Source organism: Typopeltis vanoorti, chromosome 1 (genome assembly GCF_054136105.1).
Source record: "Typopeltis vanoorti isolate ZY-2024b chromosome 1, IOZ_Tvanoo_1.0, whole genome shotgun sequence".
In the NCBI taxonomy this organism is placed as follows: Eukaryota; Metazoa; Arthropoda; class Arachnida; order Uropygi; family Thelyphonidae; genus Typopeltis; species Typopeltis vanoorti.
Window position 1 is genome coordinate 188,794,701 of NC_143549.1, and position 23,549 is coordinate 188,818,249.

At 34.8% G+C, this 23,549-nt stretch overlaps 1 protein-coding gene across 1 annotated transcript in view; it reads left to right on the forward strand.

Annotated features, from left to right (window-relative positions):
* The window catches only part of Sec16 (endoplasmic reticulum export factor secretory 16), a 627,195-nt gene that overhangs the window by 416,517 nt on the left and 187,129 nt on the right, over nucleotides 1-23,549 (forward strand). The window contains exon 25 of the mRNA XM_090400384.1: nucleotides 20,523-20,643. Within this exon, the coding sequence (XP_090256510.1) occupies nucleotides 20,523-20,643 (121 nt within the window). The remainder of the gene's footprint in view (nucleotides 1-20,522; nucleotides 20,644-23,549) is intronic.

Consider the following 23,549-nt stretch of genomic DNA (forward strand, 5'->3'; position numbering starts at 1 on the left):
CTGATATCATTGGAAATATTTTTCTCAGCACTTTACTGCTATAATAAGTTTGGTATGAAAATCAGTAATGTAAATACTAGCAAATCAGCCATGAGAACACATGCAATTTACACAAAAAAGATATAGTTGGTGGGGGTAGTAGGCAATAGTAGCATTGTGTATTGATGGTAGTAAGTGAAGGATTAAATAGGGGAGATGTGATGAGTTGTGCCCTCCTCTGATGAACTCTTGAAGGTGTCACATAATAATAATAATGAAAATAGGCAGGAACATTGAACTGCATCCTGAATGGAAAATCTGCAGTACAATTAAAACATTTCAGCTATTTAGGCACAATTTTTAGTGCAGGTAGCAAATGAAACATGAAATAGACAACAGAATTATCAAAGCTGGTATGGTAACAAGTTAACTTAATAAATTTTTACGGAATAAGAAATTAGTCAAAACACTAGCTATATACCAGACATTGTTCGAATGAGTTCTAACTTATAGATTTGAGAGCTGGGTTAGAAATCAAACACTTGATTAAAGACTGAGACCACAGGTATAAAAGATGTGAAGAAAAAAAAATGAAAAAAAAAATTAAGGAAGTGAACATGTGATATCAATGGCAGAACCGTATTAAAAATGAGGATATTAATGGAAATAATTTGACTTTGTTATCCTTGGAGAACATGTGAGCAAAAACTAATCCAAACTTATATGTATAATGACCTGGATTGGTTGTAAACTCATTGTGTACTGAGTAGTATGAAAACAGATTTGTTTCCTGATTATACAGTAAGAGGATGTCAACTAAGTAAACAGCACACATTGAGGTGTGACTTTAGATTTCAGAAATAACAGTGACTATAACAACAACAGTGTCATAAAGATAAACAATAATACTACAAATACATTAGATTAGATAGCATTGGCTGACTCATATATATATATATATATATATATATAGTTAGTATAACACACACAATTCTCACAATGAAAGTTTACTATGTTCTACTTATATAATCAGTCTGAACACACTATCACTAAGAATTGAATATATATTATTATTATTATTATTATTATTATTATTTCGGGCTACTTCAGGGAGTCCTTAGACTCATCGAGGGAGGCCCTAAGCATCATGTCCACACAACTATTCGACATTCTCACAGTATCTATCATACCTTGCCTTGAACTTGCTCACTGTCATAGCACCCACAACAGACTCTGGCAGCTTATTCCACTCATTTACCACTCTAAAAATAAAGAACCCAGCTCTAACACCCCTGCTAACCACACTCTTGCCCAGCTTCCATAGGTGTCCCCTAGTTCTCCCACCACCAGTCCTGATCTCAAAAATATCCTCTGAATTAATCCTATAGAAACCCTTTATCAATTTGTGTGTCTCAATCTCTCAATCATATCTTCCCTTTTCCGCCTATCAACTAGTTTCTGCAACCCACAAATCTTCAACCTGTTCTCATATGGTTCATTCCATAGACCTGCTATCATCTTAGTCACTCGCCTCTGGATCCTCTCCACCTCCTCCCCATCAAGAAGGAACCGAGGTGACCAAATCTGGGCACAGTAGTAGAGATGAGGTCTTATCAGGGCTCGGGACAGAGGTACAATAACTTGCTTGTCTCTGCTTGTCAAGGTATTTTTCAACAACCAAGTGGGTTGATGAGCTGATTTAGCTACTTTTGCAATGTGCCCCCTAAACTTCATCTCCCTATCCACCAACACTCCCAAGTCCCTGGCCTCGTCAATCTCTTGGAGTACAGTTCCACCAATGTGGTATACTGCTGCTAATCTTTTCACTCCGAAATGCATAACCTTACATTTTGTCACATTAAATTGACATCCATTCTCCTTAGCCCAGAACTCCAATCTATCTAAGTCATCCTGCAAGACTTTGACATCTTCTGCATTCACTATTGCCCTACCCAACTTTGCATCATCAGTGAACAAATGAATTGTTCCACTTAGATCCTTCCCTATATCGTTAATGAACAGATTAAACAGCAGTGGTCCAAGAACAGAACCCTGCGGCACACCACTAGTCACAGGCCGTCTTTTGGACTCTACTCCTGAATAAACTACTCTTTGATATCTCTCCATCAACCAACCACCTAACCATCTCACCAACCCTATATCCATTCCCATATGTTGTAATTTACGGATTAGTATTCCATGTGGTATCCTGTCAAACGCCTTTGCCAGGTCCAGCAGTATCACCGTAAACCCATTTCCCTTATCCAGTTCAGCCGTCACCTTGTTATAAAACTTGAGCAAGTTACTGAAGCATGATCTACCCTTCACAAAGCCATGCTGTCCCCTGTACAGTATCTCATTTTCATCAATCCATTCCTGTATTTTTCCCTTGACTACTTTCTCCAAGACCTTGACAACGACTCCTGATATGCTGATCGGTTGGTAATTTGCCACCATAGTCTTGGATCCTCCTTTATGCAGTGAAACTATTTTTCCCTCTTTCCACGCATTCGGGACTAAACCAGACCCGAGACTCAGATTAAACAACATGGTCAAGAGCACTGATAATTCCTTAGCCGCTTCACGCAAGACCCGTGCTGGTATACCATCCAATCCCACAGATGTATTCACATTAAGGTTCTGTAATACTATTCATCTCCACTTCATTCATCACAATTCCCGTATAAACTAATGGTTCCTTCATTTTTTCAATGTCACCACCTGGATGATATACTTTTGCAAAGTGTGCGCTCAGTAACTCCACTATATCGACTGGTTCAGTGACCTCCTTACCATCGTCATTCCTTAAAATCATTTTGCCATGTACAGTTTTTTCTTGCTTGCAGCATATTGAAAGAACTGTTTGGGATTCTCTTTTGCTTGCATAGCGAGTTTCCTTTCATAATCGGCTTTTGCTGTTTTTACCACACTCGTTACCCTTCTGGCCTGCAGGTCACCCACTTTCTTTAAATTCTCTCCACAGTTGTTTCTTTTTTTGCAGCTCGTATGTAGTATCACAACATATGTAGTATGTTGTGCTTAACCTCATTTAAATAACTTTATTTTTTTGGGTAGCTGAGAATAATTAGAATTTTTAAGATCCTTGCCTTAATGGAGCTTTAGTTTCACTGAATTGTGTTTTAAGTCCTCGACATATAGTAGAATATTGGTTTCCATGAGCACAAGCACTTACGGAGTTTTCTGCACACTACTGCTGTGTGTGTGCGTGCGTGCGCGCGCACACAGGTAGGGGGGGGAGATTTGTAATGGGAGCATTGTTCGCTTACAATGATGGTTCTGCTATACATACCTTTAATAAAAAATGAAATTTCCATCAGCCCTGAAAGCACAAGTCTGTTTTTTTATGGAGAATCCATCTTTGAGAGGTTGGTCAACATATAGTACACTCGTACTGTGGATAGACAATAAGGAACTTATTCACAGTTGACTTGTAAAGCTGCTATTTGTATTCCTTTGGACACATGGTTTGAAGATTGTTTCAGAGGCAGCAGAGAAAGGAATAAATGAAGAAGAGAAATTTGTTCTTTAGGCTTGGAGTAGAACTGTGATAAGGTTAGAATGTGAGAATTATTGATGCCAATTCTAATGAACAGCAGCCATAGAAGATGCAGGTTGCAGAGACTTGAAAGCCTGTGTGAAAGTAAGTGGAGTGAAAGATTTAGTGAGATTTAGTGTAAAAGTATTAGTGAAAGAGGGATCGTCAATCTACTGCTCTTTTCTCTATAGAATCCAGCATTTTCAGGGAACTCTTAGGGACGCCACCCCAGATATGAGAGCAGTATTCGATGGTTGGGTGGATTTGAGATTTGTTTAGGGTTAAGAGCTGTTCAGAGTTAAAGTAATGTCTCGAATGAAAGAGAAAGCCTAATTTTTTGGATGCTGAGGAGGCAATATTTGTAATATGTTTTGTATCAAGAGAGATTTGAGGTTAGAGTTATTCTGGGGAGGTGAATCTCATCTTGAATAGAGATTTGAGTATTATAAAGGATAAAGTTGGAAGAGCAGGGTTCTTTTTTGTGGGAAATAATGCAGAGCTGTGTTTTGCTTGCATTGAAGTTAACAAGGTTATCCAAACTCCATTGATGAATGTTTTGAAGATCAGAAGTTAGAGTTCTGGAGGTTGTTGGTGATTTGTGCTTTGCACGGTTTGTCAAACCAAAAGGAGCAGTGCAGTGTGCTGTCATCAACAAAACTTAACATTGATGATATGTACTGGATTTGCAGTCAGCTAGAGTAGATAATTCATGCATAGAAGGAAAAGGGTGGGTGAAAGAACAGACTTTATGTGACCCCAGTATTAGTTGTATAGATAGAAGATAAGGAACTGTTCACCTTCATTCAAAGTGAGCATCTGACCAAAAAAACCAAAAGCTGGCCTCCTAATAGCAGAAGTCAGGACAGACTGAATAATGTCAGTTTCTTAACCAACCTTTGTGCCAAACTTGGTTTGAAGTCTTGGAGATATCAAGAGCAACCACTTCATCCACCAAACCTTTCCATGGTGTTTGTCCGGAGAGGGGTGATCAACAGTAACAGAATCCATGGTGTTGGTCATTTATTAGACGAGAGTCTTCAAGGTTACATAGGAGTTGGCTGTTGATGGTTTTTCCATTACTTAATAAAGAATTGAGATGAGAAGAATTGGATGGTTGTTTGAAGATAAGGATTTGTCATCCCTTCTGAGGAACAGGTTGTATATGGGCTAGTTTCCAGACTTTGGAATAGATATTAGTGGAATAAAAAATTGTAAATAGGTGCCATAGAGTGGAGGTCAACTTTGGGGCACAGACCTTTGGCACAATTGGAGGAATACCATCAGGCCAGGAGGCTTTTTAGTATCCAGATTGAGCAAAATTCTTCTGATCGCTTTCTGGCAAAAGGTCAAACATGGCATTGAGTATTTGGATGGTTTGGAGAACTTTTCAGACCACACTTGTAGAGTGTGGTCTGAAAAGTTCTCAGCCTAACAATGAAAAAACGGATTTATAATTTCAAAATTATTTTTATTTTTCAACATAATCTTCCTTAAGACTCGTACATTTATTCCAGTGATGCTCCAATGCCATTATCCCTGTCCCTGTAGTGGTTCTCAGTAAGATCTGCAAAATACCCCTCTACAGATGCAATCACCACTCTTGATTCGAAGAAAAACACTGACCAGCGAAGAATTGAGTTTTAGTTTTGGGAAGAGATAGAAGTCAGAGGGAGCCAAATCTGAGGAATAGGGTGGATGTTCCAACAATTCAATTCATAGTGCAGATCCCTTAATTTTATCATTGCCAAAACACCTTTGTGGGCCGGTGCATTGTCCTGATGAAAGATGATTTTTTTCTTCTGCAAACTGGGGAATTTTTCATCTAGTCTGGTTAAAAGATCGGAATAATTTAACCTTTTCAAGATAATTAATAAACAAAATGCCTTTATCATCCCAAAACACCGATGCCATGACCTTGTCTTCTTTGGTGCTGAACAACCGGCTTCTGTCCACTGTTTTGACTGCTGTTTGGATTCTGGTGTGTAATGGTGAATCCAAGTCTCAGCCATAGTAATAAATCAATGCATAAAATCAGTTTTATTCTTGTTAAAATGCCCCAAGCACTTTTCAGAGAGATTTTCATGTAAGTGCGTTTTTGATCTGCTATTGGCAAGCACAGCACTCATCTTGCACAAAGCTTTTTCATTTGCAATTCTTCATGCAAAATATATCCTACACATTCTTTTTAAATGCCTGTAGTCTTCAGAATTTCATGCACTTTGACTCACCGGTCATCCAATACTATATCTTTCACTTGATCAATGATTTCTGTGTTGTTAAACTTTTTGGATGTCCTTCACGTGAATCATCTTCAAGGCTGGTATGCCCACGTTTAAACTCGGCAGCCCATTTCTTATTGTTGAAAATGAAGGAGAAGAGTGCCCATAAACTTTTATGAACTTTGAGTGAATTTCTTTTGCCGTTAAACCTTCTTTTTCAAAGAATTTTATAACCGCACGATACTCAATTTTATCCATTTCAAGGGATACAGACAACACTTTTGCTTCAGACGCTGTATAAAACAAACTGCTTGATAAAATGACTTGTAGTTTCATATGGATGTTTATGACAGATGTACCAACTTAGAAAAAAAAAAAAAAATTGTGCTGATAGTGTTACCATATATGGTTTGAGCCAAGAATTTTTCAGACCATCCTTGTATGATCAACTATGCAAAAATTGGAGGAGAAGGAGTAAGCCAGAAAGTTGGCCTTTTCTGAGGGTGATGATGCAGACTGACAGTCAATAACTTTGAACTTTGGTGTAGACTGCATAGGAAGTTTTAGATGTAAGCCTGTTACGATATTATTATTATTATCATTATATGACACATCCAGGGAGTCCCAAGACTCATCGAGGGAGGATGCCCACTCTACAACTCTGCCTAACTCTACAGCTCATTCCACCAGCTACAACTTACTGCAACTATACCAATGCCATCTACCACCCACTACTAGTATTTCCACAGACAATCACAAACATCCATGCCAATGGTGGGATTCAAACCTGCAGCCTTTAGGCCGGAGAGTGGATATGCTAACTGCTCAGCCAACCAGGCTGGCTTGGCTCTTCTTTTGTACAGCATTGGCATATCTGTGGGAGAACCAAGGTTTAGGGGATGAGAATTTAGGGTGGAGCATGAAATGTTTCCATGCTGATGAGAATTATTTCAGGTTGATTTGGCTCAGGTCGCTGAAAATAATAATTTGACTGAGGAAATGAGGTATAGGTGTTGTGAAGTTTGTCCCACTTGGCTTTTTGGTATGCCATACAACGTGGATGTGAGCAGTTGTGTGATGTGTTGCTCCATGGGGGGGAATGAGATCTACACTACATTGTTGTCTGAGCTACATAAAGGGCAGTTAACATTCATGGCATATTTGGATGGGTCACTGTTTGAAGAGTGGTTGGTATTCTGGTGGGCATGTGGACAATTTGTGAGGTTGTTTTTGATTGCAAAAGTCTCAGCCTCTCTCTACCTATTTGATCTGTGTAGTTGGAAGTGGGCAGCCAGCTGGTGTTGTGGACATTCAAGTCTTCGAAGATGACGACTTTGCTGTTTGGAGAGTTGTATTGTGAGTATTGTGACTAGTTCTGGCTGATGAATTGTTTTTCACTTTTATATTGCAAGAAAGCTTGCAGTACCTTGTAAGTTTTTTGCTTATGATTCACTGAGTTTATTTTTCTTCACTTTTGTTGGGAATGCTTGACTCTGATTTCTTAGAACTCGTTTCTTTCTTCTCTTAATGAAGTGTCAGGGCAGAATTCTTGGAGAGTCTTGAACAGGTTCTTATACCCTTTATTCACATACATGAATTTTTTCAAGGGATTTCAAGGGATACAGACAACACTTTTGCTTCAGACAGCTGTATAAAACAAACTGCTTGATAAAATGACTTGCAGTTTCATATGGATGCTTATGACAGATGTACCAACTTAGAAAAAAAAAATCATGCCGATAATGTTACCATATATGGTTTGAGCCAAGAATTTTTCAGACCACCCTTGTATGATCAACTATGCAAGAATTGGAGAAGAAGTAAGCCAGAAAGTTGGCTTATGACTGAAGAAACCGCTTTGCACAAAGCGGTTTCTTCAGTCATAAGTTGTGCTGCGATTGATTGTTATGAGAAAGGATTTGTCAACCTGGGGCACATGATGTAATGGCTTTGTAAGAATTCAGTTGTGTGAAAAATTTTCCAAATGTGAAACTGAAATCTTACAGTATGTCACTTAAATGGAATTGGGAGAAGAAAGGTTAGCAAAACAAATTTGTTTACCATGATTACAAGAAAAAGACCCAGAGGAAGAAATGCCTGAAAATAATAAAATATTAGATCAAACAATGTGGAGTTCTGATATATTTATTTGGTTGAAAATTGTTGATTGGTAATGAAGTAAACTCATGTAGTATGATCATCCTGTACATCCCTTTCCCTGAGGGTGAGGAATTTGATGTTGATGGTGGCTTATCTCTTTTTTTGGAATTGTGCTGAATATTTGCTTTTTTTTTTTGTATATTTAGATGGAGGTCAGTTTGTTTTATAAAAGAGTAGTACAGATTATAAATGTAGGACATGGATGTTAGTTTTGGGGATGCATACTTTGAATATAGCCGAGGAGATACTATCAGATCCATAGCATTGTTTAGTGTCTGTAATTTAAGATTATGGTGTATTTTTCACAGGAGACATGAATCATGTGGTATGTTGTGTATGGCAGGGGATGATTCGCCTTAGTCATTTATACAGTAGTTAGAAGGGGGTTTGAAGTTGGCTTTATGTTAGTTTAGTCAAAACCAGAGCATTGGAAGGAAAAGTAATTCTCATAGCCAAAGTCTGAGAAAAGTGGGGAGAATAAGTAAACAATATGCTAACTAACTAGTCTGTACCTTGCCAAACTAATATATTGTACAACAAAATTCTCCAGATACATATAGGTTACTTTGTGTGTATATGCATATAGCTCTTTTCCCTCTTCTTCATTTTATTACATCCTTCTTTATTATTATTTTATATTTTATATTTATTCATATATTCTTATCTGTATGCAAGCACACAACAGTACAGAAATATGATCATCATTGTCAAATCTTAGATAACCATCATACATAAATTTCAGTTAATTGTTCAGTCATAATAGTAAACTAATTTGGGTATTAAGACTTAGATGCATGTTTACACTCACAATTAGGTTTAATGGAATAAATACAGCACAGATAAATAATTAAACACAGCATTAACAGTTCCTATATTTCATCTCTCACAAAGACATCAGGAATAGAGTGTTAAAATTGTAATAACACACAAAATAAGTGGAAAGAAGTTAGACTAGATGCCTGAATTCTTATGAAGTGGCATCCTCTATAGGTGTTATTGGGTGTGAGGCCTAAGAATTAGTTTCTCAAGTCTTGGGAAGATTAACACAACTAACCATGTTTATTTAGATTAGATTTTTTTTTTTTAATCTGCATCTGCAGATTGCCTCCAAATATTGCAAACATCATCAAGCCTGATGTTTGCAATATTTGGAGCCAATTTGCAATATGAACTAATCTTTTCACAAGTGCCATCACCTAAAAGAAATCTTTTCAACAGCCAAACTGTTCACCCTCCATAAATTATGCAATAACAAAAACATAATAATGACTAAAGCTGATAAGGTTAATGCTACTGTGGCCTTCATTGCCATTGATTAAAAATAAAAAAAATAAAAAAATAAAATTTAAAAAAAAAAAAATATATATATATATATATATATATATATATATATTGCATCTTGACCTCTTGAAGTAGTTAAAGCCTCTCCCCTCCTCAAACCTGTTAGTCTTACCCACTCCATCCCTGATACATGTTTTGCCTAAAATTCACAAACCCGGACTCCCTCCCGACTTCCTTTTTTTAAACTAGCCAAACACAATTAGCTAAATCTTTAATTCTACTTACTGGCTACCCTTCATCTTATATAAAAAATTTACACTCATTTCAAATCTTTAATTTAAAAGCACTCCTGCCTCTAGCCAATTTCTATATAGAACATTTTGGAAAACATACTCTTGTTACTTCCATTCTCAAATCTTCTATCTGGCCACAATACATTGATGATGTATTCTCTATTTGGCCCCATGACTCGTTACTCTTTTCACCTCATCAGCCAGAATCTTAGAATACAGTTCATTAAAGAAAATAACGATAGCTTGCATTTTTTAAATATCCAATCACACGTCTTCCCAATGACATCCTTTTTTTCCCTCAGTTTTCAGAAAATCTGCTCACACAGGTAAATATATATACACAAACTTTACCATCATTCCCTCTCTCTCTCTCTCTCTCTCTCTCTCTCTATATGTTCACTGGGCATCTACAGATGTCGTATGGGATGAGTTGTTTTGTATGTTTTTTTGTATGTTCTTACAATTTTAATATTGTATTCTTGATGTTCCTGTGACAGATGAAAACAGATGAAATATAGGACTATTAAACCCGTGTTTAATTATTCCTCTGTGCTGTGCAAATTCATTATTATACAAATTCATTTCCCTAACATTAAAAAATGAACTTTGTAATCAACTGAAAATGGCCTGCCTGATTGGCGGAGTGGTTAGCATATCCACTCTCCAGCTAGTAGGCTGTGGGTTTGAATCCTACCGTGGGCATGGATGTTTGTGATTGTCTGTGAAAATACTAGTGGTGGTGGACGGTAGATGGCATTGGTGGAGACAAAGTTGTAGAGTAGGTACCCTCCCTCAATGAGTCTTTGGACTCCCTGGAGGTGTCGCATAATAATAATAAATAGTTTTATGGTAATGAACCACCCTTTTGTTCTAGCATACAGTCTAAAAATTAATAGTTTTGCTCATTAAAATTTATTATATTATAGTACTATACTGTAGTGATATACTATTGATTATACATACCTGGGTATTTTTGAAGGATGGGGATAACACTGTATTTTGCACAGAACTTGATAATTAACCACAAATAGTATGATATCGCAAATAATGTGAATAATCAGTAAGTGATCATAGAAATATATTAAATATCAGAAATAATGCATGAAAAAAAAAAAAAATCCTGTAATGTGAAAGTAATGAATCAAAAAATATAGATTTTAAAAGGTTAAGAATTAAAATTGCTAATTTTAGTTGGATACGTTATGGATTTTTACTTCATTTTTATTCTTAACTTTTTAAATCTATTTTCTAATTCATTATCTTCATTAATTTTTATTTTCTCCTCCATGGTTTATTTCTGCTATTTAATATATTTCTGTGCTCAGTTATTGATTATTCACCTTTAACATTATTTCCAATCTCATGCTATTTTTGGTTCAGTTATCAAGTTCTGTACTGAATACGTTCATCTCTATCTTCAATAAAATATCCTGGTAATTTTGATTAGTGGGAGTCCAAATAAAGATGTGACAGTTCAACATAAGATTCTTACAAGCAGAATCCCTTAGCCTCTCCATCCCAACTCCAGAATCACAAGAAGTGGACTCTCTAAGCCAAATAACCTAATGGAAGGTTGCATCATACCAATGGGATGTTTGGCTGGTGAACAGATGCTTGGAGGGGCTACAATAAGGGTAGTATTCTAGTGCTATACTGGAAGAGAACCTTACTAGCTAGATGCTAGTGGGTCAGGAAAGCATCTAAAGGATGAGAGTAGAACCAATTTTTGGTCAGTAGCATTCAGACTGTTTCCTCCATACTTCAGAACCTTGTCAGAAGTAGGATTTTTTTGACCAAAACAAAGATCGTACTGCCTCAGGAGCATTGTTCCCCAGTTTTGCACAGTTTGTGTAAGACAAACCAAGATGGCAGTTTGACTCTTTGAGCAGGACATTGCTCTCAGAAGATGGTAGGTTTCCATGGAAATATTTGACCATATAGCTTGGAACATTCAACCCAAAAACTTTGGCTAAGATCTTTCAAGTAGACTTCCTTTTGAAAGTGATAATCTAAAATATAATTTTCTGGTAATATGCAAAAAAAAAAAAAAAAGACGAGCTACTGACTTCAAAATGGAAAGATTACCAGGTCTTTTTTTTTTTTTATTAAATCACGTCTAGGAAACAATGTTGGTGGAGTGAGATTCATAGTTGGACCAAAAATGTCTTATCTGGCAACACTTTATAAGAAAGAGTAGGATAACTTTTTTTTTGGGGGGGGGGGCAAATAGAAGCATTAACAATAATAGTCTTCTATGCACCAACTTCTAGCTGATGATCAAACAATATAAGATTTCTGCAAGCAAATAGAAACAGCTTAAAGAAATATGTGAGTCCATGGGAAATAGATAATAGAAATGAAAGAGGAGAGCATCTGGCAGAGTTTGCTGAAGCAGAGAGAGGCACTTTCTTTAAAAAGTCTCTGGAACTAGGTGGATATGCAGATTTCCAAATGGAGTAATAAAAAAGAAAAAATGAAATTTGCTACATAATGAAAAATTGCAAAAAAAAATCATGAAAACTGATGGAACATTTGGAAAAACATGCTGTTATATATGCTTGGATCACCGACCATTAACCTCTCTACCAGCCGTGGTGGATGAAATAGTTGACTTCTTTTATTCAATAGGTGTTACAGAATCATATCCAGATTTTGCTGGATGTCTATAGACGTCATGGCCAATTGGGATGTTAAGAGCTATTATTCATATAGACAAAAGATCTGATAATGACTATTAATATGCAAGTTATAGACTTATTTGGAGGAAAATTGTAGATAGGAAGTTAGTAATGATGTAAATTTTTCATGTAGTACTATCATATCGTGAACACCCCCTTGAGGGTACATGTCAGGAATTTGATGATGATGACAAAAGACAGGAAGCAAAAATATGAGCAATATCAAACCATAAACAACTAAAATGCATTGATAAAAAACAGTCTGGTAAATTAGTAGAAAGGTTGACTGGAGCTTGGATGAAGACATAGATAAGACCTGTCAAAATTCAACCAACAAATAAAGCAATATAAAACACAGGTGAAATTTGCAACATAAAAGAATCGCGGAGTATCTCTGCCAAGAAACTCTCTCAAACTGCTAAATAAAAGAGAGTTAAAAGATTCAATTCATACTCATTTAGAATATATAATGATTAGCAAGTTACAGAGAATAAAGGTACATGAAAATTTCAGCAAATTTAGAATAAACGAACTACAAGATTTCAGCAAATTTAGAATAAATGAACTACAAGAGGCAGCAGAAAAACAAAGGAACCTAAAAAAAAAAAAAAGTAGAAATGGAATTAAGGACGAAACAAACAGTAATACCAGCTCTCCTAGATTAACAGCATATCTGGAAAACAAACAGAAGAAAAATGGAAAGAATTGTCCACACAAAGTTACTTAAATAAAGTTAACCCAGTATAAAGAAACACCGAGAATACTGCCAGAAAAAGTATAATATGCAGTCAATCAGATGAAAAATAGAAGATTTCGAGGTAAGAGGAAATATTCTTTATAAAGCTTTAGCAATAAAGTTCATTTAATACCTAAATGAAGATAGAATACCTGTGGAATGGAAATCATCTAAAATTATCCTCATCCATAAAAAAAAAAAAAAAGACAAAGAGAATACTCATATTGACAACTATAGACCAGCATGTTTCCTGTTCTGCTTCTATAAAATATTCACAAGAACCATACTAAATACAGGTAACCCTCGTATAACGCGGTACTTATACAATGCGGTTTCGATATAGCGCGGTTTACAAATTGTAGTAGCCCTTGTTCAACGTGGTTTACGATTTCTAGTAAACCTTTATTTATTTTATTTTTTTTTGTTTTGTTATATTTTTCGCCGCTTTTATCTTCGTTAAATTTGTGTCTGCCAGTATCGCGCAATTAGTTATAAGTATCGAATTTAGTTTTATTGTATCACTGAATAAAGTACTGTACAGAGGCTTTTGCAGTCTCTGTCATTCTCAACAAATAGTGCAATTAGAGACAGATGGAATAAAAATGGCACAAACTAATAAATCACATCTCCTCTCACAGAAACTATGCTGTATAGACTTAAGCAAAACCATATGTTGCACCGAAACACAGTATCTAACTAAAAACTATTGTCCAATTTTTCAATTATGAAATAGGTGTTTGTTTTATTGCATTTGAAATTCTCGATGTCATTATGATAGATCACAAAGGCTAACTTAAAAAAAAGACTACCAAGAATTGAAACATTCCATATAATGAATGTGTGAGTTCGCCTGCCAAAAAGCCATAAAATTCAACCAAGGGTTGAAACGTTTGTGTGAATTGAGCCGGTCAGTAATGAGAAGTTCCATCAGAACGATAATTGATACCCTGTTGTGAATCTGTTAAAACTAATAGCGAATGTTGTTATGACAGTTTCAGATATTATGGAATTCGATTGAAGAGAATTAGCATTTAAACTCAACACTTGTCAGTTGGTTTTGTCTTTGGGTAGCACGATCTTTTGTTAATACCGCACCAATCATATGCACGTCTTTATAGCTGCTGTCTTGTGTAAAACAAAATTCAGCTTGTACGTATTGTAACAATTAAAAAAAAAAAAAAAAAAAAAAAAATTTGAATAATTTATAAGCATATAAAAGGATATCACCTGTAAATCGTTGACATGCCACCTCTGGCACGAGTGCCATAGGTTCGCCATCTAGGGTTTACTGTATAAAGTGTGTATTGTTGAAAATTGTCTTTGTTTTCTGCCAGGAAAGTGCATTTAAAATCATAAGTGTGTTATTTACAAGCTGAGCAGTTTATTATCTGGTGAGTTACATACATATGTAATGCTTTTTTTTTATGTAAAAGTTTATTTTTATTGTAATGGCCACTAAAACTGCAACGAAAGGGAAAAAACCAAGATTGAAGAGGAAATTTCTCTCAAAGAAAAAATTAAAATCTTGGATCCATTGAAAATTGGAGAAAAACCAGGAGTTGTTGCAAGGACTCTGAATTTAAATGAATCAACAATTCGATCAATCAAACAAAATGAACATAAAATTCTCGAGAGTATTATTGCTGGGTCAATGGTAAGTGCAAAGCATGTTGCTCATGTTCGCGATATTCTAATAGAAAAAAATGGAGAAATCTCTAATGATTTGGATAGAAGATTGCACTCAAAAGAAAATTCCTTTGGATGGACACCTTATTAAGCAAAAAGCTATCAAAGTTTATAAACATTTAAAAGAACTCGATCATGATTCTTCAGAAGAAATCTCTTGGTGTGGTTTTCTTTGTATAATCTTAAAATCCAGGGAGAATCAGCATCAGCAGACGTTGAAGCTGCCAGGAAATACCCAGCAGAACTTTTAAAAATCATTAAAGAAGGTGGTTACAGTGCAGACCAGGTGTTCATTGCAGATGAATCTGGATTATATTGGAAAAAAATGTTAAAACGCACCTATATTACGAAAAATGAAAGATCAGCTCCTGGATTCAAAGTTTCCAAAGAAAGAATTACTCTACTGTTTTGTAGTAATGCATCATTAACCGATCCGCAGATCCTCGTGCGATGAAAGGGCTCGAAAAGGCCACCCTACCTGTTTATTGGCGGGCCAACAAAAAGGCATGGATTACAGCAAGCATGTTTGAAAATTGGTTTTTCAAGTGTTTTGTACCTAATGTAGAAAGTTGCACAAAGAAAAAGAATATGAACTTCAAAATTCTACTAATTTTAGATAACGCACCAGGCCACCCAACAAATTTAAGCCATCTGAATATTAAAATAACTTTTTTGCCACCTAATACTACTTCACTTATTTAACCACTCGACCAAGGAATAATATCAACATTAAAGTCATATTATATTCGGCGAACATTTCAATTAATTTTTGAAAAAATGGAATCTAATCCAAAAATGACACTGCCTCAAGCGTGGAAAGAGTTTTCAATATTAAATTGTGTAAAAATTATTTCTCTGTCCATTAAGGAATTGCAACCCTCTACGCTGAATGCTTGCTGAAAAAATATATGGCCTGAAGCCGTTCTGGAACAATATTTCATACTTCCAGTGGATGCAAAGCTAAGTCATATAATAAATGTCACGCACATTTTTGGTCGAGAGGGCTTTTGCAATATGGTTGAAAACGAAATTAGTGAATTAATTGATGGAGAAACGGATTTAAATGAGGAGGAACTGATACAATTAATAGATGGTGGGAAAAGTTCTGCCGAAGATTCTGATTGTGATGAATCCTTTAAAGAAATTAGCAGAAAGATTGGACTTTCTAACTTTCTTGGCAAGAAAGTTAGGAAGTTATTTTACGGATAATAATCCCTGAATGGAGCACTCGGGAAAATTCACGAGACAATTGGATATTTGTTTAGTGCCATATTATGAACCTAATAAAAAAATTACAGCCTAGTGGTAAGCAAAGTCTTATTACTGACGCCTTGATGATTAAACCAGCCGAAGTATGCAATGAGAATTATACAAATGATCTCCAAGAGATTTCAAGTGGTGACGACCTCCGGCCACTTAAAGAACATCTACGAAATGTTATTTCTGAAGACAGTGATGATGATTAAAATATGCGCTTTATTTTATTGTGTCTGAAACATTTATGCATTATGTGCAATGAAATTTATATACAATTTGTAATTTTTATAATTGTATACTACGTTTTGTCTCATAGTTTGTTTTCTTAACTTACATGAATTACCTGAATTAAATAAAAATATTGTTTTTGTTGGATATGTCGTTGTTTACATAATTTAAAAAAAAAACGATTTCGGAACCTAACCATACTTTTTCTATGTGATCTATGTCTCGTATAACGCGATTTATATAACGTGGCATTTCTATGGAACTTAACATCCATATTATATGAGGGTTACCTGTACAATCAAAAACACTGTTTGTAAAAATAGCAGCAAAGAGCAAGCAAGATTTAAGAAAGGATTCTCCACGGTGGATCATATACAAACAATAAACCAGCTAACTGAAAAAAATGCAAAGAATATCATCTTCCACTTTGTCTGCTATTTATCGATTTCAAAAAAGCATGAACAGTAGAACATAATGCAGTTTTCAATGTACTAAAAATTCCATGTATTGCCATATATATATCAAGTTAATACAAAACATATATGGGCAGCAAAACCCAGATTACTCTTTTCAGAGAGTAAGACAAGGAGGTGTGATCTCTCTCTCAATCTCTTTACACAACAACTAAAAAAAACTTGGATGGAATTTTAAATATAGACGGAGAGAATCTTAAGATATTCCTGTATGCTGGTATGATTCTTGTATCTCATCAACCATCTGATCTAGAAGTAATGTTGATTGAAATAGATTTGCACTGTAGGAATGGCAGGATGCACTCTGAGAAAAGACAGAGTGGACAGCTCTATTTACTTTGCACAAGCAATCAAATTCAAAATATTGAACTTGGTATAATTGTTCTATCTTCATTATTATTATTTTATTACAACATGTACTGATCATGGTTCAGCCAAATGTAGCTGTCTATTTCATATTCAAATTGAATTTCATATTCAAACTTATAAACTGCAGTTAAATTTAAATCCTTTAAATTTAACTGCAATTTAAATAAATTGCAGTTAAATCCTCCCAATCTCCTGTTAGATAAATTCATCAGATTAAAACACTAAAGATTCTTAACTGTCATGGTACAACCTCTTCATGTAATTAGTTATTCTTTGTTGAATATCCTTGATTTTCTAGATAACCATAATAAAACCTTGGTGAGTAAAGTTGTCAGCCATAATAATCTGCTATATTTTTTTTCTCTTTCTGAATCACATATGATTGTATTTGCTTATAAGCATTTACTGTGTAAATGTTAAATCCCCACTTCTTTTTTCACTCTTCCAACTTAAGCCATCCAAATAATGTTACTTCAACCTAAATCATTTATCACTATAGTAACAACATCCTTAACACAAAATAATACAAACCACTTTGCCCCCAGATCACTCTACACCACGATACTCTGGCCAGTGTATGAAGTGCCCAGGATATTCACTAGGATATACTGTTGGGGGAAGGGGGGGGGGTGTGCTCATCTGTTTGACTATTGGATTTAAATCCCATCTAAGATGTTAAGTATCTGTGAAGGATGCAAGAAATGAACATAAACTGGGTTGTATATTGGCCAAAGAATTTTAATAATAGAAATAAAGTAAAAACACCAAGTTTCACCAACTTGGCTGTTTGGCTTCATCAGGGTGTATAAAAGTGATACAAAACAACTTAAACTGTTTGTGAAGAAATAAACCAAATACAAATGTATTTTTTTACAAATTCAGAAGAACATGTGCATCAAATGCATGGAGTATGTATGATATCAATTGTTATATAGGAACGTTCTGTAATTAGTAGCGAAATTAAACTCTGGTGTATTTAGTGTTCTTATGAGGGTCTTCCAAATATCAGCTAGAATTAATCCGTGTAAGTATCCATGAAGGATGCAAGAAATGAACATAAACTGGGTTGTATATTGGCCAAAGAATTTTAATAATAGAAATAAAGTAAAAAACACCAACAAGTTTCGCCAACTTGGCTGTTTGGCTTCGTCAGGGTGTATAAAAGTGATACAAAACAACTTAAACTGTTTGTAAAGAAATAAACCAAATACAAATGTATTTTTTTACAGATTCAGAAGAACACGTGCATCAAATGCATGGAGTATGTATGATATCAATTGTTGTTATGTAGGAACGTTCTGTAATTAGTAGCGAAATTAAACTCTGGTGTATTTAGTGTTCTTATGAGGGTCTTCCAAACATCAGCTAGAATTAATCCTTGATTTCTATTGAGACTGTGTTTAGAATGGATGACTACTATAGCTTCTTTGATGTTTCGGGAGCAGAAATCTTTCTCTAGATAAGGCATGGTGCTTTTGTCCTATTCGATGATATGGTTCGTACTCGAGAAATGAAGGGCTAACCCAGAGACGTCTTCTCTGTTGTTGTTTACATCTCCGACGTGCTCTCTTTTCCTTATTTTCAAATTTCTTGAGATCTGACCAATGTAGTTGAATCCACATGAACAGGGGATGTTATAGACACTGGCATATTTGAAGAAGGCATTACTGTCTTTCGGAGATCTTAAGAAGTGGCAAATAGTCTTTATAGGTTTGAAAGTCACTTGTATTTCATATGGTTTGAGGAGTATAGCAATCTTTTTTCAAACTGTCCCAGCATAAGGAATGGTAATGGGGGATTTGTAATGTGTTTCCTCAGATTGTTGTTGTGTGTGTGGGGGGGGGTCGCACAAAAGTATCTTATGGATCAGATTTTTTGGATAACCATTGTCTATCAGGGTTTTTGATATATGAGATAATTCAGCTTTGAGATCTTTTTCTTCTGTTGTGATGCGACTAGCCCTATTTTTGAGTATGTGTATGATGCTCAGTTTTTGAGAAATGTGGTGCAAAGATGTGAAGTGCAAATATCAACTTGTGTTGGTTGGTTTGCAAGGCTGATATATCCATCCATTTGTTTTTTAATTAAGATATCTAGAAATGACAATTGTTTATCCTTCTCAAGTTCCAAGGTGAACTTTATTTTGTGATGGAAGGAGTTTATCCTTTGGTTAAAAAATCTAAAAGATTTTTTTTTTTTTTTTTGTTTCCATACAATGAAAATGTCATCCGTGTACCTTCACTTTTATACGCCCTGATGAAGCCAAACAGCCGTTGAAACTTATCGATGTTTTTTACTTTATTTCTATTATTAAAGTTCTTTGGCCAATATACAACCCAGTTTATGTTCATTTCTTGCATTCAATTGATGGTCAAAAATAATATAGAATTGCTATTTGTAGGAGTTTTTTTTTCATCTAAAGGGGAGTTAGTCAGTGTTATATAGAGATGGCAGGGTTTTTGTTTTTGGAAACTAGATTGTTCATTTTTCATACATGTAAACTTGCCAGAACACAGTTTTACAGACATAATACACTGGCTACTTAGCATTATCTGCTATGGCAATAACTCAAAAATAGCTAATCAGTTATCTTCATCTGTATGCCTCACCTAATAAACGAGATGTTCAAAAATAACTTTGTTCTTGACAGTATTTATTGCCTACTTCTCATCCTTTTTTTTTTAATAGTCTACCTCTGTCTTCTGAAACAGTCTTTTTTTGCATTGTATTTCATCATAGACTAACCTCCAGCTGTTTAAGAAATGCATCAGTAGGTTCCTTCTTAGCTAGCCACATGACATTGATGTGCTATAGATTTTACAGCCTCTCATGCAGACTAATATAAAAATATATGATGAAAATTAAGATATTTTTTCTGATTTAAGTTTTATTAGAACTGTAATAGGAATTAGGCTTTGAAACATTGCCAACTAAAGAAACTGTTATGGTAGCTTAGTTCATATCTGGTATACTCTTTAAAGAAATAGAGAAATATTGCATTTGGTTATCCTTTTTTATTTTCATATCTTGGATGAAGAGAGATGTTGACAGAGATATTCAACAGGACACAGACAATCAAATTTGAAATGTAAATGAAAAATACCTAATTGTACACAAAATTATGGGATTAATCAGTGACAATTTTCATTGACAATTCCTTCCCTCCTTTTTCTTATAAATGTTCATTTTCTATTATGTTTTCTTTGTAATTATAATTTAATTATTTATGATTATAATTTTTTTCATGGTTCTTTAACTTCTGTAATTTGCTTTTCTTCTCATTCATTATGTTTCCCGGGCCAGTCTTTCTCCTTATCTGGTGCTTTAAAATTACAGTTCAATTCTAATAAATGTCGATTTCTCCCCTTCTTTTAAATCTTGAGCTCTCTGTGGCACTAAGAATTCTCCCAGTTTATTAACTTTTTTTTTTTGTTTGTTTGTTTGAAATTGACTGTTCTAAAAAGTTGGGGGGGGGGGGGGGACTGGAAGAGTTTATATGACATTTTGGAGTTTGAATTTTTATTCTAGAACAGTTTGTGTTTATATTTTGCTAAATGGAAAATAATGTAAGTTTAAAATTTTATCTAATTTTGTATTTTTTTTATAGGAGGGTAAGATTAAACCTCCACTGGATTTCACTGGAATGGTTTCAGATGGATCTGTTACTGCTGCTTCAGGCAGTGAAGCAAATGATGCTATTACTGCATACACGTCTTTTGACAGTGGGAGTAAGTTGAAAATAATACTAGAAACATTTGTAACTTCTTTTGTATTATCATGTTTTTTTCTCATTTTTTTTAAAATGAATCCACAAGTCCCCAGAAAATTCTGTTGTGTGTTAATTTGATGGTAAAATAAATATCTAATAAAAGGTTTCTTTTCGTAAAATGATTTGTGAATCATTCAGTCTTATAAGAAACATTCACCCCCCCCTCTTCAATCATGGAACAAAATGGATGCACCGTTTCTTGCAAAGAGGCTTGGAGAGAGTTTGTTAAACAGCAGCATCTTGTTATATTCCAAAATTCCTGGTCATAAAAGGAAAAGCAGGAAAACATAATATTCTGTTCACTTTGTGTGGTCTGGGAGTTTACAGCAGGCAGGCTATTCAAGAAAGAAAAACTGAAAGATACTTTGCTTCAATATTGACTGACTGCCATAAGGCTAAACAATATCCATTATGAAATGGTTTAACCATGGATCAGTTATGCTACTTGTTCAGCAAATTTTTCTGTGAGGATTTCCAGAAGTGGAACTGGCAGAAGAATCAGAATATTAGGTTGACATAATGGGTGTTACTGAAACAAAGAAGACAGAAACAGGAGAGGGTTTTCTAAATAACAAATACAATGTGTTATGTGCAGGCACCAAAATAAAGTGATTTGGGCAAACATCAGAATGGGAGAACTGGACAGTGAGACTTATTTCCCACAGAAGGTTCTGCTAAGGAAGTAGAGGAATTTTTTGAGATATTAGAGAAGGCAGCTGACCCAGAGAAAAATGAAGTTGGTCCTTGTTGGAGATCTAAACAGAAGAATAGGAAATTATTACCAGACATATAGAAATGTTTTTGGAGAAAAGAGTAAAGCTAATAATAATGGTAAATTCCTGCTGGATTTAATTTCAGGACATGGACCAGTTATTACTAATACCATGTTCCAAACATAAAGATGTACACAAATTCACATGGAGAGAAGATGCAAGAAATAAGAAAAATTTCATTGACTATGTTATTGTTGACAGTTGTGTCCTGAACCAGCACGATATCTTCATGCTGGTTGAGGACACAAACTATAGAGAATTTGAAATAGGAAGTGAGCATATAGTTTTGTTTTATTTAGTTTTGAGCAGTATAAAATTGAATATCATATGGAAAAGAAAAGTAAGGAAGTTTAAAACGAATTAAAGTTGAACAGCTCTTTGAGCTGAACTATGGACTCAAATACACAAATTCTATTAAAAAAAAAATGACAGAATTTGAAAACAAGAAATAAACTTTGGAGATTCACTGTTACACCCTGAAGAAAACATTAATTGGTTCAACCAGAGAGACATATGGTGAGGTTGTCTTAGAAATCCAATTATATTTCCAGGAAGGTGGAAAAATATTCTTGAGACTATTGAATAAGCTTAGAAATGGAAAATAGTATTATAAAAAGAATCAGATGATAAAGGTGACATAAAAACTGAAGATAAAGATATTCTAGATGTCTCAGTTATTTGGAAAGATTGCTAAAGGAAACAAGAAGTGATAGAAAATATTCCAGAGGAATGGAATTAGGAGTACACATCAGTACTCCTAATTGCATTGTAGGTAGAAATTACCAAAGCCATCAAATTATCCAGGTGAGATCTTACTGGAAAACACTTAGAAAGGAAAGTCCTCTATAATTCTCACATTGGTTTATTTCCCCACTTACAGATGGGTACTAATGAGGGCTCCAGTCATCAAGAAATTAACTCTCTGACCAGACTTGAATTATGTGGTATAACCAGTGCAGCTGTTGTAAAACATTTATACCTTCATGAGCATTTCTGGTTGAATATTGTCTACCCCTTTCTACATTTCCTGATATCCTGTTTTTGTTGGCTTTTTATAACTGAAGTACTGATGTGTACTCCTAATCCCGTTCCTCTGGAATATTTTCTATCACTTATTGTTTCCTTTAGCTGTCTTTAAATGTAATTATGCTAGCCATCTAGAATCTTTAGTTTACATGTCACCTTTATCGTCTGATTCCTTTTACAGTTCTCTTTTCTCCATTTCTTGCTTATTATACAAGCAAGCATACTTGAGAAAATGAGAAATCATGGATGGAGGAACTTGGAAAAGAACAAGCTGGGTTCAAGCCAAATAGAAGTTGTTGGAATCAGATTTTCACTTTGAGAGAAATAGTTGAAGAATGATCAGCATATAACAAGGATCTATTTTTATGTTTTGTAAATCTGAAAAAGGTATATGCAAGATGCCAAGAAAAAAAAGGCTGCTAATATGGTGTAAATGGAACATTATATTGAACAATACTTAGTCTACATTTGACTCGTAAGTCTCAGAATTGAAAGAGATATAGGAAGATGGCTTGATGTCGAATCAGGTGTGAGACTAAAGTGCACATCACCTCCACTTTTATTCATTATCTATATGGATCATATTATAAAGGGAAGTGGCATTAAACCTGTTATCGGATTTGGTTATATTATTCGCAGCTCTTTACAGTATGCGGATGATATTATGCTCCTAAATAAACTCCGTAAAACTGTAGTATTCCCTAATAAATTGAATAACAGCTGTAATAAGTTTAGTATGAAAATCAGTAATAAAAAGACAAATGAAAAAGGCAGGAACATAGAATCCATCACTGCATCTTGAATGGAGAATCTGTAGTACATTTAAAACATTTCAACTATTTAGACACAATTTTTTGTGAAGATGGTAAATGAAATATCAAAATAGACAACAGAAATAGCAAATCTGGTATGGTAGGAAGTCTCAACTGAATAAATTTATTTGGAATAAGAGAGAAATTAGTCAAAACTCTGAACAAGCTGTTTGACACTTTGTTCAAACTAAATTTAACTTTTGGATCTGATCACTGGTTTAAAAATAACACTGGATCAATGAATCGAAACCACA